The sequence below is a fragment of the Leuciscus leuciscus genome (assembly GCF_965113295.1).
Source record: "Leuciscus leuciscus genome assembly, chromosome: 3".
Classification (NCBI taxonomy): Eukaryota; Metazoa; Chordata; class Actinopteri; order Cypriniformes; family Leuciscidae; genus Leuciscus; species Leuciscus leuciscus.
The window spans coordinates 58143915-58163178 of NC_138727.1; the positions used below are offsets into that span (position 1 = coordinate 58143915).

The window sequence follows — 19264 nt, forward strand, 5'->3', positions numbered from 1 at the left end:
TTGACATAAAAGTTTCAAGAACAATGTGTGTGAGTATGTGTATATACACTACCAGTCAAAAGTTTTGGATCGGTAAGATTTTTAATGTTTTAAAAAGATGTCTCTTGCTCACCAAAGTTGCATTTATTTGATAAAAAAAAGAGAGTAATATTGTGAAAAATATTACATTTTAAAAAAGCTGTTTCAATGTGAATACATATATATATATTCTTTTTTTTTAAATACATTACAATAGGAATGCATTACACTTTACTATATATATATATATATATATATATATATATATATATAGTAAAGTGTAATGTATTCCTGTGATCAAAGCTGAATTTTCAGCATCATTACTCTCTTCAGTGTCACATGATCCTTCAGAAATCATTCTAATATGATGATTTGATGCTCAAGAAACATATCTCATTATTATCAATGTTGAAAAAAGTTATTTACATTTTTATTTCAGGATTATTTGATGCATAGAAAGTTCAAAAGAACAGCATTTATCTGAAATAAAAGCTTTTGTAACATTAAACACTACCGTTCAAAATTTGGGGGTCAGTAGGAATTTCTATTTTATTTTTTGGGGGAAATAAATAAAATAAATCAATACTTTTATTCATCAAGGATGAATTAAATTGATCAAAAGTTACAGTAAAAAACATTTATAATGTTACAAAAGATCCTATTTCAAATAAACACTGTTCTTTTGAACTTCCTGTTCATCAAAGAATCCTGAAAAAAAAAAAAAAAATTACACAACTGTTTTCAATATTGATAATAATAATGAATGTTTTTTGAGCATCAAATCCACATATTAGAATGATTTCTGAAGGATCATGTGACACTGAAGACTGGAGTAATGATGCTGGAAATTCAGCTTTGACCACAGGAATAAATTACATTTTAAAATATATTAAAATAGAAAATAGTTATTATAAATTGTCATAATATTTAACCATTTTTGTAGTATTTGTAATCAAATAAATTCAGCCTTCGTGAGCAGAAGAGATGACTTATTTTAAAAACATTAAAAATCTTACTGATCCAAAACTTTTGACTGGTAGAGTATGCATATATATATACGTGTGTGTGTGTGTGTGTGTGTGTGTGTGTGTGTGTGTGTGTGTGTGTGTGTGTGTGTGTAACTGGAGAGATGGTTACTGTTACTATTTCCAAATTATGTTTCCAAATACGATCCATAACATTAACGTTACTGTTAAAGGATTAATTTTAGTATGGCTAATGTACCTCTACATCCTTTCAAACCATTCATCAGAACACACACAAATACATGCATATGATGTACAGTATGTGTACATGTAAATGTACTGAAATGAATCCCGTTAACACTAACGTTAATGTTATGAACATAGTTATTCCACTCAGTAACCATATCTCCAGTTTCATGTCAACTAACCGCACTGTTAACGTAATGCCGTCTCTCCATCATATATTTACCGATATTTGCTGCAAATGGTCGTTGCTGTAACTGTATTCTACGTTATGGGAGCACCCCATTCCCCTCCAAAATTAAACACAAAATTGTATTAATGGTGTGTTTCTGCTACTCCCCAGATAAAAAATGCTATCATATGTAAGTCATTTAAGTGTCAACGTAATAATCAATGTACATTATGCGTCAATATTTACAGATAATTACAAATATAGCTCTTGCTCTCTGCCCCACTTAAAATCAGAGGCAACGCAGATTTGTTTGGAACTATGTAGAGACACATGAACCACGTGGCAGCGAGATCACAACTCTCATATTTAACGGCTCTGTTTTCATCATCGTAGAAGGAATATGAACTAACTTCCAGTTGAAATGTATGTTGCTATAGGCTATATTAAGGACTTTTTATAGGAATGTTGTTCTGAACAACAACAAGTTTGCGAGTGTAATTTTGTGCAGTAATTCTTGTATTAATAATCTTATCTACTTCAATCTATTTTTTTCTCTCTCTAGCAATTTCTAAGTGTAATGGTCTTTAATATTTGTTATGCTGTTATTCTAATTTATTGAATGTCAGAAAAGTGTGGAATTTTACAACTAGAGCCTTATTGTTTTCTGCCTTTTATTGGAAACATGAACAATATGGATATTCAAGTTTTAAAACATTAATAATCTCAATGAAGTAAGCTTCATACATCATAAAAAAAAGCATAAAGAGAAACACACTATAGTGATTACACACTTTTACATAATTCATAAACCATTTACTTTTATTACCGCACATCCATCTATAAAATGATCGCCTGATTACTTCAGTCACACATCATCATGACACTCCTGTCAATCATTCAGGGCTCCTCCCACAAAGAGATGCATAAAGGCTGTAATATTTACTGTGTCCAAAACACTACAGCCTATTCTTGTTAGTCTGAAAATGAAAGAAAGAAAGAAAGAAAGAAAGAAAGAAAGAAAGAAAGAAAGAAAGAAAGAAAGAAAGAAAGAAAGTGAAAACATTAATATTGAAATATCAATAAAAGCATCAACAACATGTGTCAAGAGGAAAGGCTGTAAGGATGGACTTTTACTAAGACTGAATTCAAGAATCCTAAACCGCAATAAAACAATAAAACTCACTAATCTGAAGAAGAGATCTATGGGACAGAGAGCACAACACAACTTCTCCAATCTCGTCTCTTCCCCCCATGCTGGGGTCCTGACTCCTCACACTATCTTCTCCCCCCAGGTCTCATTCAGTCATGCAAAACACACACACCTACTGTCTCCAGTTGTTTTATGAGAGGTCAAAATAAATACTTCTGGTGCGAATGGTAAAGAAGTTTCATTCCCGCAGCAGCAGAACAGTCAGAACAAAGAAAACAATGCCTGTTCTTCTGATGTGGGAAGATGCCCCAATAAAGATAATAGATAACCATTTGTGTTTATCCCCCAAACTCAGGCGTGACCACTTGGGCACGAGAAAGGGTCCAGCAAAAGCTGAATAAATATTTGGGTGCTAGATGTTTATTGTTCTTTTATTCCACTTGGGTATTTAAAGGGAATTGGCAAACCACTCAAGGAAGCATCTGTAAACAGAACTTCCCACACTGTTGCAGTGTGTCTCTATTGCCAGGTATGCTGACTCTTTGAAACTATTTTTGATATTGCATTTTAAATGTTGTCTCTATTATATGCTGATCAGTTGTGTATTATGTATTCTTTTTAATTCTTTTTATTGGATGTTTAATTCTGCCTGGCAAAAATAAATGTTAACCTTGATTTATTCTGCATTCTTCTGAAATCATTATTTCCAGTAGATTAATGTGTAGTCTGGTGTTTCCGCAAAACTTTGTCCAGAATAGATCAAACTGAAGGCACTTTGAATGGACCATGGGGCACATCTTAGAAAGACCTTCTGATTTCTGACTATTCCCTGACTTAGCATGTTGTATGCTGCAAATATTATATAAATTATGCCTATGGGTCTGTAGTGTGCGACCGCATGGGGTAAAATATTTGTACTGCACCCTCTGACTATTTCAGGACTGGCTAATTTGTGATCGTGAGCGCGCAGTCGCGACGTGACGTCTCAAAGTGACACTAGGTCCGTAATGAGCGAATATTTGAAAGTATGAGATGCCTAGAATAATTCTTGGTCTAAATTAAATCACAACTAATCTGCGGATCAGCTGTTAAGATAGACAATTGGAATAAACAAAGAGTTACTTAAAATTTGGAGTCAGATTAAATTATTCATGGAGTCAGAATTAAAATTGGAAATCCACTTTAATAAATTAAAGTGATTTTTCCAGAAGCGCCCGAAAAGACATACACGCTGAATTCCCTTCGAACCAAGACACTGGACACCGTCTTTGGGCCGGTGATTGGAGCTTACAGGCTAATAGATTGGGTTTTGTCTCTATCTAGTGGGTATTCTTACTTACTGGAAGATTTTCATACAGAGACGAGTCCAGTTCGGGTTTACAATCATCAAGTTGAGCAGCCTTTATGAATGAAGACAAAGTAAAAACAGTGTTATTTAAATTCCCATAATCTTAGTCAATATAGATATGTTCACACTGACATTGAGCGTTTAATTCCTTTTGACTAAAGGTGAAGAGAGTTTAGTCTTCTGTAGGAAACACTTACCGTTACATTCTCATACACAGGATCACTCAATTTAATATTATAAGCGTTGCATCTGTCATGACGTGGTCTGGAATGATTCATCTTTGCCATTAAAGAAAAAAATGAATAAATAAAAAATAAATAACGTCTATAAACAGCTCACTAGAATAAGTTTCTGCTACATTCAGACTTTAAATCGTTTAGATACCAATTCATTTCCCTGATCAGTAAACTTCTGATAATTATTCTCACCTGAGATCCCTGTGTGTCATTTCTCTTTTTCATCCTCCTGGTTCCCCTTTAAAGACAGTGATTTGAAACAATTACACCTAATCAGAACCTATTTGATGATTAATACACAGATATGATTTGAACTAATGTTATTTCTCTATAGGACGTGGCACTGCCGTTTTGAATGTGATGAAATCTGCTTTATCTTCAGGATTTACTGCAGTAATGAGCTTCATATTTCATTATTCAATAACTAACTGAGTAGCTGTCATTCATTCACACACACGAGAGAGTACCACAGACACACATCTTACCAAATCACTAACATCGTAATGATCACTGCAGCTCCACAAACCCCTCCAATGGATATGTATAATATCACCAGACGTCCTGCAACTGAGAAAAAAAGAGTAAAACATCTGAACAGATTCATTTGAGTCACTATAGAAAGAGTAATGTAAGTGTATGAGCCGCTCTACCTTTACCTGTGACAGTTACAGCGTCTGATCTCTGAGATCCATGTTCATTGTGAGCCTGACAGTAGAAGCGTCCACTCTGTAGTGCACTGAAACTCTGTCCAGATCCAACAGCTGAGGTTTCATTCTCCTTAAACCAGCTGAAGTTCAGAGCAGGAGGGTTTGAGTCACTGATGCAGTTCAGAGTCACTGAATCTCCCTCCACTATTACACCAGATCCACTCATCAACACTGAGACGTTCCTGGGGGGATCTAACAGACAAAAATGAAAACCTTAAATCATCTAATTCAAACACGATCTCCTAATCTTAAAAAGAATGAATCTGTACTCACACATGACATTGAGCTGAACAGCAGGAGAGATGTGAGTGTGTCCGTCTACAGCACAGCTATATCTGCCTGAATCCTCTCTTCTGACTGACTGCAGCAGGAGTTCATTGTTTCTGTCTCTTCTCTCAGTTAATGGCTGTGAGTTTCTGTACCAGATGAATGTTGCTCTGTCAGTCAGAGCGCAGCTGCTTTTACATCTCAGATTGACTGAATCTCCCTCTGTCACTCTCTCAGGAGACTCCACCTGAAGATCTGAACACAACACACACATTATATCTAGTGCTGCTGTCATACACTGATTATTATTCAACATAATGCACAGAAGAAGAGATAAACCTCATCAAACTCACCTGTGACAGTAAGAGTCACTCCTGGATCACCAGTCCATTTGTCTTTATCAGTTGTGAATCTGAAATAGTACTTGCGTGAATCCTTCAGTGTCACATGACTCAGTCTGATGGTGCAGTTCTGCTGTTTATCTCCCAGATACTGAAGCCTCTGACTGTATTCAGTGTCATTAGACAGATCTGGAGGCTCTTTGCCCTTTATAGACTCGTTGGTCCAGAACGCTTTCATGATCTGATGTCCAGTAGGGTATGTATAAGTGCATCTCATTATCACTGTTGAGTCCTTTAGTGCACAGATGTGTGAAGGACTGTAACTCACACCCCAATCATCACTAGAAACCCCTGAAACACAGAATTCATCTAGAACAATTTAGCAGCAGCTTGTGCATATAAAATTTGCAGTATCAAATTTATCTTGAGTGTTTCTGAAGTGTTGCATTGACTAACCATGAATCATGAGAAGAACGATCAGAGGAAGAGAAGGAGCCATTCTGAGTGATGTCACTATCAACACCTACAACAAATGTACAGTGGCTTATTTTTCAACTTAATGTCTTGTCGTTTTGGTCTCATTGTTACACATTTAGTTTTTCATATTCTCATTGCCAGAGGCGGACAGAGTACACAGCTTAATTACTTGAGTAAAAGTACAGATACCCCTTGCTAAATTTTACTCAAGTACAAGTAAAAGTACTACAGTCAGATGTCTACTTAAGTAAAAGTACTAAAGTACTTGTTTTTAAAAGTACTTGAGTATCAAGAGTACAAGAGTACATTTTCTAAATATTGCATTACTACTGCCACAGTGCTTACATACATTGGTAAACACAGCAAACACTTGAAGCGAAAACTATCATTAACTTGTTCAGAAAATTGAAATAGTCTGGCGAGGTGGGGCACAGGTTGGCACATTTCCGGGATGTGATATTTTTTTTCCCAGGATGGTAGGGGAAGACTCATGAATATTCATTAGGGAAGTCATCCCTGATTGGTCTGATGACCTAACCCCACCCCTAAACCTACCCGTCACTGGGGGTCTTATGACCTCCCTAACCCCACCCCTAAACCTACCCGTCACTGGGGGTCTTATGACCTCCATAACCCCGCCCCTAAACCTACCCGTCACTGGGGGTCTTATGACCTCCATAACCCCGCCCCTAAACCTACCCGTCACTGGGGTTAAGACCAATCAGGGATGACTTCCCTAATGAATATTCATCAGTCTTCCCCTACCATCTTGAAAAAATAAAAATATCGCTCCCGGGATGGACCTGCTGCGTCTTCATCCATTGTTTCGTCCATGGTTTCGTCTCTTATCTAAATCTGACCATGGAGTTGACTTTGGCGGAAAGCTGACCTTCAGCTTTTGCTGTACACGATTGCTGATAGGCTGTCCCAATCAGTGGCGCCTGCACAATCCAATCACATTTGAGAGGGAAACAACAAATTGAGGGGTTCCGAGATGTTTCTTTTTTCCTTTTTTTTTTAGAAGAAGTAACGGGTACTCACAGTTATGGATAGAAATGTAGTGGAGTAAAGAGTACAATATTTGCCTTTCAAATGTACTTGAGTAAAGTCATGAGTACTCCCCAAAAATGATACTCGAGTAAAGTACAGATCCCTCAAAATTGTACTTAAGTACTGTACTCAAGTAAATGTACTCCGTTACTGTCCGGCTCTGCTCATTGCATTAAAAGTTTCATCAAATATATGATATATGTGTCGGGGGGCGTGGTTCAGTGAAGTCTACAGTGGGAGAGATCTGCCTTGTCTAAATACCCACACTTGCGGTCTTTGCACTTGACCACTTGTCTACTTGCATGACGTATTTCCTCTATTTGGCCCGAGTGTTTACAGTGCTTTTATTTATTATACTTTTAATACTTTGCATTTTAAAATAAACGTCTACATGTCTGTTCAGTAGTCGCTGTGTAACTAACAGAAGACACAAATGAAAAATTGTGGTGCTTCTAATTAAGTGATAAAAACTGTTGCAAATGTTGTACAAAACAGGCCTACACACACCATACTCATCTTTGCACCAATAAAATGTGCAACACTTTATGTTTTTACTACCAAATTATATGTATCTAATTCATTTAAATTACAGTGGAAGGTTTTCCTCGACATCTCGCGATTTCGGGGCACATGAGTTCCCGAACATAATGCATGATGGGATACGCTTAGCCTTGAATACTCCGAAGTGGTATTGGAGATAGTGTGGGTTTAGTGTGCATTAAAGGGATAGTTCACTTTGAAATTAATTTTTGGTATGTTTTAGCTTACCTCAAGGGCATCCAAGATGTAGGTGTCTTTTTTTCCGCAGTAGTTTCAATTTTGATATTTTTAGGTCAAACCGTTCTTGTCTGTCAGTTATATATTGCAGGTCGATGGTCACTGTCTCAAAGAGCATGCACAGAGTCCAAATTAAAACAATTCCCCGTCGTCCAAATTAAACAATTCCCCATCGTAAGTACACATTGATGGCCTAAGACACGAAACGAGCGGTTTGTGTGAGAAAACGAACAGTATTTATATCGTTTTTACCTCTTATACGCAGCCATGTCCAAGTGATCTGATCTGACGTGTACGCAGACTGGTGCATAGATATATACACTAGATGTCGCATTAAAGACTTTTGTTCCAATGAACTGCCGTAGACAAGGCGACATCTAGTGTATATATCTATGCACCAGTCTGCGCACACGTCAGATCAGATCACTTGGACATGGCTGCGTATAAGAGGTAAAAACGATATAAATACTGTTCGTTTTCTCACACAAACCGCTCGTTTCGTGTCTTAGGCCATCAATGTGTACTTACGATGGGGAATTGTTTAATTTGGACGACGGGGAATTGTTTTAATTTGGACTCTGTGCATGCTCTTTGAGACAGTGACCATCGACCTGCATTATATAACTGACAGACAAGAACGGTTTGACCTAAAAATATCAAAATTGAAACTACTGCGGAAAAAAAGACACCTACATCTTGGATGCCCTTGAGGTAAGCTAAAACATACCAAAAATTTATTTCAAAGTGAACTATCCCTTTAAGGGCACTGCACTTTGGCATTTTTAAGACATAGTACAGTATTACGCACTTACTTTCTGTCGCGTGCACACGCTCTCAAGTGGCCAAGACCACAAGTGTGGGTATTTGGACAAGGCAAGAGACTGGAGACGAGCGGTGAGTAAGCAGGTCAAGTGTATGTTTTTACTACCAAATGATATGTATCTAATTCATTTAAATTACAGTTACAGAACTTTGTTTTTGGTTTATTTTAAACTAATAATAGCACTAGCCTCAGCCTGCCGACTGGCTGTCCTCTTTCTTCCTTATCAACAAACTTTGCTACTTATTTGGGCAAGGCAAGAGAGACGGTGAGTAAGTAAGTGCATAATGATAAACATCTGTGTCTTGTTGCAGTAATTGGCATGGAGAGACCGGATAAAAGCCACTGGGAAACTGGGAGATTCTGAGAGAGAGTGGGCTGAGGACTCGTGCGCTGTGTCTGTTCCAGAGCAGACTTTATGCTACTTTGATCTACTGAGAAATGTCTGTAAGCTCAGAGAACACGTGTTTGTTTTTGGTTCATTTTAAACTAATAATAGCACTAGCCTCCGTCAGCTGACCCTGTCCTCTTCCTTCCTTATCAACAAACTTTGCTATAGTGTCAGACTATTCTTGGACCTACAGATGAAGACACTAGCTCAACATAAACCCCCTGTATCTTGACTATAGCTGTGCATTCACATGCACAAATTGAGCACCATCTATTCTGAGATTGAACAGAGAACTAAAAGAGAAATACGCTCTAGTTCTTAGCTTAAAGTCAAACAGAAATCAAAATACTTTATTTATGCAAGAAAATGACAGCAACCATCATTTTTTCACTGCTTGAGTACGGAACTGTCTAACGCCTTTCCCCGTCCCCTTTGATTGACAGCAGCTTTCATTAAATAGTCAGCCTGTATTATACAGTTACTTGTTGTTAAAAGATTAAAGTTTTAAGGTGTTTGTCACCAACATACAAAACTCTGCTAGAGAAAACATTGTGCTATTGGACTTTTGATTTTAAACCATATAGTTACTGAGACACAGCCCTGTGACAACTAGCCCCAACCAATCTCCCATAAATCCCCCACACTTAAGATATTTAACAGAACAGTTGTAAAATCATGCTCTTACCCGTTTCACCAACATCAGTGACCAGTGACAGCACTACAAATGATCAGGCTGAAACCAGTATTGGCGTTTTCACACTCTGAATGACACGTGATTAACACATTATATTTTCACATGAGCTTACAGTATGACACCTCACCTAGTGCAGATCGAGCAGAGGAAGAGTTTTAACAGACAACATTAGACTAGAGGCATACACATTAAACTGAGAGAAACTTTATATCAGTCCATGTTTTCAAACTTGGGAATATCTATATTTAATCAGTTGCATATAGATAGTAATGACAAGTAACCTGTTCTTAAGAAACAGAGAAAATAATTGCTTGAATAACTTTACTTTATTTTGCATATGCAGACCAACTATCCTAGCTTGTAAAACACTGGAAGGTATTGCAGTAGCAGTGACGTCAAAACACACATTTCATCTCCAGCATCGCCAACTGTGCATTTGATAAACATCCAATTTACTGATTTATTAATACCAATCTGGAAGTTGAATAAACAAAGAACTTAAAACACACTGATGAAACAGAATTGATTAATCTGAATGTTTTTATCATAAGAACTTCGAAGCATTTATTTTGTCAGCAGCCAATTGTTCTTCTTGAATGCATCACGTCTCTAAAAATATTGTTTCCTCTTTAGTAAGTGAAACTTCAGCATCACAGTGTGATCACGTGACCTTCATAAGCGATGGAGAGACGCTGAGGGACGTCACACAGAAGAGGAAGAGGAAATCAGTCCTGTCAGAGTAACGCTTGAGGCCTTTTTCACATACCAAATATTTCAGCTCTAGTAATGGAAGTCCTGCCTTCTAAATAAAAGATCCAAATTGGTAATCATGTCACTGTAACTGCTGTTAGAAGCTCAGATTTCCATAGAAACAGTTCTGAGATGCAGGTTCAGGACTGCACGGGTGAATTGGCTGGACAAACCTGAAATAAATGCTTTTTTTTTTTAAGCTATTTGAGCATCAGAAACAACATTTATGGATCATGTCAAATTTTAATGCTGATTTGAAATGTTATTAAAATGTGATTTTGACCAGTGGTTCCCTTTCGAAAAGGAACTCGCACTGCATCATGAGATGCTTATGGGGAACGCCTCAGCGTGACTGGTATCTGAAGCAACTGTCAAATCACAGCAATCTTATTGGCCAGCGACAGCCTATGACATCATACTAGTGCGACCAGGAAGTATATAAGAGGCGCCTAGGGAACATGTCAACCTCTTTTCGTCTTCAGGGACTGATTGTGTTTAAAGCACTGTAGAATCAGGTAAAAACAATGTATGAGAAACACTTCAAGCAGTGTGTCGACCCGTGGCCAAGGTTTTTGACAAACGGTGAAATTGTGCATGTATTGTCTGGGCAAATAGCCCACTCGCACAGTTCTCGAGGGAGTTGTTTGCGTCCCTTTAAGGATGCTCTGCTCTAGTTTGTCCGTCTTCTCGAGGGAAGAGGGCCATTCATTCATTCATTTAATTTTCTTTATTTCTAAAGCACTTTTAAACACAACCGTAGGTTGACCAAAGTGCTGTACAGAAAGTTAAAATAATGTAAACAAAACAGGCAAGAAATACAATTTTACAAAAACAATATAGTAAAAAAAAAGTATTAAATTTTTAACCCACCATAATTTGTTCAAATAAGTAAGATTTAAGCATAGATTTAATAACAGGCAAAGAAGGTGCTGTTCAAATGGCTACAGGAAGATTGTTCCAGAGAGTTGGTCCTGCGATAGCAAAAGATCGGTCACCACGGTACTTCAGTCTGGACCTAGAGACAAGCATTTCCAGAATCTGTAGCCAATAAGATGTCATTAAAAACCTTTAAAAGGGCAGATTCTGTACTATGTAATTTCCTGAAACCAGATTGAAAAGTTTCATAAATGTGATTAAAACTCATGAAAGCTTGTAACTGAATTTGACAAGCATCTGTGCCCAGTTGCTCGGGTCCCTCTCACGCCCTCTATGCAGCATCTGGTCCATCCTCTGGCTCAGCGTACAGTGGTCTTCTGGCACCATGCCAGGAAGAGCAGGAGATGGTGGTTGAGGGCGAAGAGGGCGAGTCATCTGAGCCCTCGCAACCTTCCTGCCCCGCTTATGAGGAGCAGTTTGGGGGTTATGGAGCGTGCCGGTCAGGCAGACTACAGCTGTCTTTGAAGCGCTAGGGAAGAGACCGCAGATTGCAGATTTGACAAGCGGTTCCTTTCCGGGCATAACCCTCCAGCTCCAATGAACCTTCCATTCCTTCCCGATCTCCATACTGAGAACACGTGGGCATGGAAGAAACCGCATTCTGCCCGCATCCACCAACATAGACATGCAAATTATGCAAATGTCGAGGGGATGCAGGAGCATGGATACGTGGCGATGCCAGTCAGGTTGCTTGAGACCTATGCTCCCCTTGCTTAAAGGGTAAAAGGCGCTAAGCTGAGTACAATGCTTGTGTTGGCAGTGTGAGTGAGTACAGAATAATTGACTCCGGGTCGTTGAATTATTTGAAAAATTATGCACACCCGAGGTGGTTATACGGTCACGGCGACATTTCGGGTCTGCATTATTTTTCAATAATTCAATGGACCATATAGAGTCAATTCTGTTTAAAATATGGTTACCACAGCTCAAAACATTGTTCAGATGATGTATTTCAAGACATTTGTCAGGTTTTTGTCCTTAAAATGCTCGGGTTGAGGACTATGGGATTACCGAAAAAAAAACTTTTTTGACTTTGACTTTGTTTTTAATACACTGCATGTTTTACTAATTGTTTTCACTTTTTTTCTTTTGCTGATCTGTACTTACAAATGCACTTCCAGAGTTTTTATTTACAATTCTGAAGTTTTCATTTACGCTCTCTGAGTTTTCGTTCACCATTCAGGCACATAACTGTCGTGTGGGCGGGGCTAACAGCGGTGTGTTCTCATTGGCAACAGAGTTTTTGATTGACAGATGCTTGACCTGGAAGTGAAGTCGTCAGTGTTGTGTTTACATGTGAATGTATGTTAGCGGCTTCCCATTTAATTTTAGTTATATAAAGTTAGTTTAAAGGTGAACTAAGTAACTTTTTTTACCTTAACCCTTTAACGTGCATTGTAACCGTGCGGTTGACCTTTTTTCGTGGTCAAATTCCTGCAATTAAAACTCGCCAAACCCCATTTTTAGCTGTTTGTTCTTCTTCCTCTCACTGAATAGAATGTGTAATGACAATTATATCCACTGGGTGGCAATGTTGTAATAAAATATTTGTTGCTGAGACGAGCTGAATCTGAATCGGAAGTGTGTTGTCGTGACCTCTCCTCAAACAATGGCTGGCAATGACGCTAAAATTTAAGGTAAGATATTTTTTGGTTGGATTTCATGTTCTAGACTTCCTAATGATTATATTTTTGTTGAATGGAAGAAACGTGATGATAAGATGTATCTCTCTGTTACCTCTGAAAAGTTGTGTGACCGCTCGGTTGAGTTGCCCATTTAGGGTAAACTGAACTGGACGCTAGCTAAATTAGCACAGCAACGCGATCGTGACTCAGCATAATACACCCTGCAGGATCATACGGCCAATTTCTTTGCTAGACTATATGTATTTTACCATTATTTATACGGCCTGTGGTTTTACCTTCAGATTCTAAATTTAATACGTTTTACTCTTTACATGTTACGAAATGAACCATTAGTCCTAACGTTACTCATTATTTCTGCAATAGCCATCGTAGCTGAGGCTTATTGACTAACACTACGTTATGCATTGAATAGCTACAACTACAGCTGTCTAGATGGGTATAAACATTACATTTTCTGTTCAATATTCTGACAGACACAACATGATAATGAGACTGAGACTGTAATTGATTCGATGGGGACATTTTTGGCTTTATTTAGCACAGTAAACTTACCTTATCAGTCACACTTCAACATTTTCTGTCTCTTGTTATGTAATTTCATGGTTGTGTGTTATCCGATTTGTCATACATAGTACACAGAGCATTTATTAGCATATGCAATTTTTTCTTAACAAATTAAAATAAATCACAATGTGCCTGTATGTTGGGAGAACAGTTTATCAATATGACAATTGTGCATTTATTATGGATAGATGTACCTGATGCACTGTTTACTCAAGACACAGTTTGTGACCCTACACTGTACAGTAATGTTTATGTTCCATCTCTTTCAGACATAATGGACTGCCGTACATTTTATGGACCCCCCAGATCTACCTCTAGCACTATTGCACTTTTACCCGCTGATCCATGTGACTCAGAAGTGGAAGAGCTCAGTGATCCAGACGATGGAGATAATGAAGATTTTGTCCCTCCACGCAGTATAGATTTACCGCCCCCTTCAAAGAAATTGAGGAATAGAAACAGGCTTGTTGAGGTATCTTCAGACCTCAATCAAACTCCCTCCCCTCCTGCAAAGTCCAGAAAGACCAAAAAGACCAAATGGGTCAAAAAGGACATTCCAATCTTCACTCTGCCCGAGCCTGTCTTCGAGCTTCCAGAGTTGGTCCAGACGCCGTTTCAGTATTTTAAGAAGCTCTTTACTGACCAGATGATTGTGCACATAACTGAGCATACCAACCTGTACTCAGTTCAACAGACCGGGACATCCATCAACACCACAGCTGCTGAAATTGAGGTTTTCTTGTCAGTTTTGCTCTACATGGGAGTTTTTGAATTTCCCTCTTTGGAAGATTACTGGGCCTGTGAGTCACGCTTCCCACCAGTGGCTGATACCATGACAGTGAAGCGCTTCAAAGTGCTCCGAAGATATGTCCACTTCAATGATAACTTCCAGATGGAGGGCTGCCCTGACCGCTTCCATAAGATACGTCCTCTTTTTGACATGTTCAGAGAACAATGCCTCCTTATTCCACCTACCAACAAGCAGAGTGTTGACGAAGTTATGGTGGCTTACAAGGGCACCAGAGCTGGCAAACTCAGGCAGTACATTCAGAACAAGCCGGATAAGTGGGGTTTTAAGATCTTCTGTCGGGGCAGCTACTCTGGCATCATCCATGACTTCATATTGTACCAAGGGGCCACAACATTTTTCAACATTCAAGAGGAAGAGCATGCACATCTGGGCTTGGAAGACCTTCTCCTTGGCGCCAAGGTTGTCTCAATACTCTGCAACACTATCGTACACAAAGAGGCAACTGTGGTGTTCTACGACAACTTCTTTACCAGCTTCAACTTGGTGAAGACACTGCACACCAACCTGGGATTGAGAAGTGTGGGTACCGTCAGGGTAAATCGCACAGGTAATGCACTTTCAGTAAACTTAATCATGTAGTAAATGGTAATCATGTTAGTTACACAGTCACAACCAAATCAAACCATGCATGCACATAAATGTTTTTCTTCTGATGCAGATATACTGTACACATGCCTTCCATTTGTTATAGAAATTATATTAGTGTTATTGTGACACATACTGTACTCACAAAAACAAATTTCCATGTCTTTCAGGTGGTGCAACATTGATGAGTGATAAGGAGATGGTGAAGCGAGGCCGAGGTGTTGTTGATTTCTGTTCATCAGAGGGAGTCGTTGCAGTAAAGTGGTTCGACAACAAGTGTGTCACCTTGCTGAGCAATGCTTATGGGGTGGAGCCACTGTCTTCAGTGAAGAGATACACAAAGGAGGCGCAACAGAAGGTCGACGTCCCTTGCCCATCCATCGTCCTGGCATACAATCAAGCCATGGGGGGCATTGATCTCTCCGATATGCTTGTGCACCTCTACAAAACACCAATGAAGTCCCGGCGCTGGTACCTGCCATTGTTTGGGTACATCATCGATGTGAGCATTGTGAATGCATGGCTTATCTACAAAAGGGACTGCAGCATTCTCAAACAGAAACCGATGCCCTTGAAGAAGTTCCGTCTGTCGGTGGCAGCTACTTTGAAGGGAGCTGACAAGGTACCTGCCAGGGCTGGCCGACCCCCAGGTGCAAAGCACAAGCCACAAGTCCGTCGCCCCAACCCCCGAGTTCTCCACCCCACCCAGGAAGTCCGATATGATGGCGTTGGACACTGGCCTACATTTGGCACTCAGAGAGGGAGGTGCAACTTGTGCAAAAGTGGAGTGTCGCGTTGGCGATGTTCCAAATGTGGAGATGGGAAGTTGTTCCTTTGTTTGAACAACAAAAAACAGTGCTTTGTTGCATATCACCAGAGATGAGTTAAGAGTAAGCCAAGGATGAGACCTATTCACGCACGCACGCGCACACACACACACACACACACACACACACACCCTTACTTGATATTATTACTACATTGACTAATCACCCTTTATAATTTTTTTATGATTTTACAAGTTGCATTTTAGTATTGCAATTTAGAGTAATTCAAGGATGAGAAGTTGTTTGAACGGAAAACTGTTCTTTGTTACGTATCACCTATCAAATCAAAAGATATGTACTATATTTCTAATTTATTACATTGTCAAGTTGTCTATACCATACATCTTGTCAGATATTGTTACCAGAGATTATTTATTTATTTTATTTATAGTATATATTTTTTTAATTATTTATTGTTTACAGTTATCATAATTATTTATTTAGCTTTGTATTTGTTACATTTCTTGAATTCTATTATGTTTACTGTTGCACTTTACAATGTTTTTATTGTATGTGTTATAATAAGAACATGTTTTTAAAATAAATTGATGATATTGTTAACATATTCTACTGTCTGTAATGTTTTTATATGAAAAAAAATTCAACTTCAGATGCACACAAGAAAAAAATCCATGAATGCCTAATACTAGTTACTTCATGCTGAGAATGACCCTAAATGGGCAAGTCAACCGGCTGGTTGACGTGTGTATCTGCTTCCTGATTGGGTCTTTAAAAAAAAAAACACTGAAAAGTTGCTAAATGTGGACTAAGGAACACCATTTTATCAAAAAATATTTTTTTGCATATTTATTTCTTAGTGTGACTGATAAAGGGTTAACTGAACAGCTTCGGAGTCATTGGAATGGTTATATCACTTATTTCGGGTTGAATGGTGGTCGTTTCGCACCCCCCTGGTGCCCGTGAGCGGAAAATACGCACTTGCAACTTTGAGCCGGCGCGCCGCCGGCCGCTGCGTCAGGAAGTCTCGCGTGATATCAGGTCTCGCGATGTAAACAATTGCTTTACGGCCAAAAGAAATCTGCTAAAATGCTGTCATTATTGCGCTCCCTCACGCTGTCCGAACCCGAATGAAGAAGACGTTTTAAAGAACGTCCCATCTGCTTTGATGTCGTTGATCTATAGCCTCTGGTGTCTGAGAATCAACAACGAGTTTTTACAACAGTGTTGTCAAATATATATTCCGAAGCTGTGGGGGGAGCTCTAGAGAGAAACCTGCGAGCAAAAAGCGAGAATACAGCGAAGAAGTCCCAAAGCTACTGAGTGCTGCTTTAAGTACACACTTCTTTTCTTCAGTGATTCTGCTTGTTAACAGCTTATAAAGGCTGAAATGACTCCATATTTAATATACACAGATTTTGTGGCTCAGATAAGGTCCAGTTCTGGTTTATTTCTTTTCTCTCTGCTGACATGGGGCATTGCTATGGCCTGCTTGTGGCTCAAATCTGGCAAACAGGAGTGAGCCATCCAAGGGCCGTCATTCCACGCTGCATGTGGGCCAGATCATCTTTCCATGCGTGCCAGATGTGGGCTGGATCTGGGACGTCAGAATGTTGCTATGTGGGTAGTTCTGTAGGTGATGTTTGGGAGGAACTAGGACGATCCAACAGACACTCCCTGGCTCTGTTATTTCTGTCCATTGATCAACACTAAGCCTGTGACAGCAGTTGGCAGCTGCTGTGCTCTTGCGAAGATGCTGAATGTTGTGACGGTACTCTCTACGTCCACAGTCCACAACATAAAATCTTGGGGCACAATGTGCTTTCACTACAACTCCAGGAGACCACTTGTGACTGCCAGGGTGTGGTTGCACCCTTACTTCATCTCCAGGCTTCAGTACAGCACGAGGGCCACTTGCCCTCTTGCAGTCGTAGTAAAACTTCTGAATGCTTTTGCTTTCATGTAGTTGCCGTTTAACTTTGAGGGGGTCGTACACTGCTGGCATGAGCAACAGACGAGCAGCATGCAGGTTGTTAGGGTCATCAGCAGTTGAGCTGGTGATAGGCCTACTGACTCTATTGGCGTTGTTCTGTAGTCAAGCAGTGCAAGGTGTTATTCTGGTGCCTTGGACCAAAGTTTCTTAACAGTCTGGACTGCATGCTCTGCCTCACCGCTGGAGTGTGGCATGTGTGGGGACGATGTATTGTGCATGATTCCATAACTTTGGCAGAAATCCTTGAATGCATCCGCTGCATATTGTGGACCATTGTCTGTTTTTGACCATTGTCTTTCAGGAGCTGCCTTAGAGAAGCGTCGACTTTGCTGAGGTTTGGCAAGAATTTTGACAGGTCGTTGACGAAACCCAGGAAACGACGGACACCATCCTTGTCTGCTGGTTTTGGCATGGATTTGACAGCCTCTATCTTTGCATGGTCTGCCCTCAGACCATCTGATGTTATCAGGTGTCCCATGTAGGGCACAGAAGATTGCTTGATGTGGCATTTGTCGAAGTTGAGAAGTTGAGCTGCTTGAATTACTTTGCGGAGGATCTCATCATGGTCCTTTGCTGAAGGTGCTGCAATGAGAATGTCGTCCATGACACTGATTGCTGGAAAATTTGCGGTGAGCATTTCAGGCCAAAATCAAGTCTAAGCCACCTACAGTATATCTACCAATGGGTGTGTTAAAGGTTGTCAGAAGTGTTGATGCTTCATCTAGTTCTATTTGCAGGAAGCCAGATTTAGCATTCAAGACCGAAAATACTTCAGCATCAGGAATTGCAGAGACTACCTCTTCGATGGTGCGTATTGGGTAATGTTCTCTCTTTATGACCTCATTTAAGTCACTCTGGTCAATGCAGATCCTTATCTTGCCATTATGTACAGCTGCTACCATCGAACTCACCCATACGGTCGGTTGGTTGACTTTTGTGATGTATCCATCTTTAACCATCTCTTGTAGTTTCTCTATTATTTTTTTTTTTCAGTGCAGCTGGTTGATGGCAGATAGGCCCAATTTTAATTTTGTATTTGCCCGGCAAGGTTCCAGTAGTGTGAGTTAGCTCTGGATAATCATCTAGCCCAGCCGGCACATTTTATTTTGCTGTCATCTGACTGGAATGCGTCTTTTTATTTTCTTTCTTAGTAGGCTGCAGTGCAAGCCGCGTAACTAAACCTAAGGCTTCAGCTGTTGCACCACTGAGCACATTTTCTTGAGAATAGTCCACAATCTCGAATTCTGCTGATACCTCAGTATTCTTGTAATGAATCAGAAGATCAACCGCAGCTATTGGCCTTAGCTTGTGGTTCGAGTAGGAATTTAGCACTCGATTAGAGCATTTAAGCTCACCATCGTGCAGAAGTGCCTGATAATTGTTTAAAGTCAGAGTGTCACATTTAAGCACCAGTATCAATTCTGAATGGTACTTTCTGAGACAGAATTTCAATGTCTGCTGTCCACTTATCATCACTCTGCTCTTCTGTTTGTGTGACATTTACGCTCAGCATCTCCTCACCTTATGTTTCTGGTTGC

At 39.5% G+C, this 19264-nt stretch overlaps 2 protein-coding genes and 1 long non-coding RNA gene across 3 annotated transcripts in view; 2 read left to right on the plus strand and 1 right to left on the minus strand.

Annotated features, from left to right (window-relative positions):
- The window catches only part of LOC309493740 (B-cell receptor CD22-like), a 42063-nt gene extending 30913 nt beyond the window's left edge, over nt 1-11150 (minus strand). Inside the window, exons 1-9 of the mRNA XM_082162961.1 lie at nt 9648-11150; nt 5904-5970; nt 5460-5798; nt 5113-5361; nt 4789-5031; nt 4618-4699; nt 4325-4370; nt 4094-4174; nt 3889-3948 (exon numbers count right to left, since the gene is read on the minus strand). Of these exons, the coding sequence (XP_082019087.1) occupies nt 3889-3948; nt 4094-4174; nt 4325-4370; nt 4618-4699; nt 4789-5031; nt 5113-5361; nt 5460-5798; nt 5904-5970; nt 9648-9662 (1182 nt within the window). The 5' untranslated portion in view covers nt 9663-11150. The remainder of the gene's footprint in view (nt 1-3888; nt 3949-4093; nt 4175-4324; nt 4371-4617; nt 4700-4788; nt 5032-5112; nt 5362-5459; nt 5799-5903; nt 5971-9647) is intronic.
- LOC309493963 overlaps nt 1-19264 on the plus strand; it is a 124735-nt gene that overhangs the window by 42279 nt on the left and 63192 nt on the right. The gene's annotated exons all lie outside the window — the stretch shown is intronic.
- On the plus strand, nt 12726-16602 carry LOC309493694 (piggyBac transposable element-derived protein 3-like). Its single transcript, XM_082162893.1, has 3 exons — nt 12726-12979; nt 13822-14910; nt 15119-16602. The coding sequence occupies exons 2-3, from the start codon at nt 13827-13829 to the stop codon at nt 15829-15831; spliced, it is 1797 nt and encodes a 598-aa protein (XP_082019019.1). The 5' UTR covers nt 12726-12979; nt 13822-13826; the 3' UTR covers nt 15832-16602.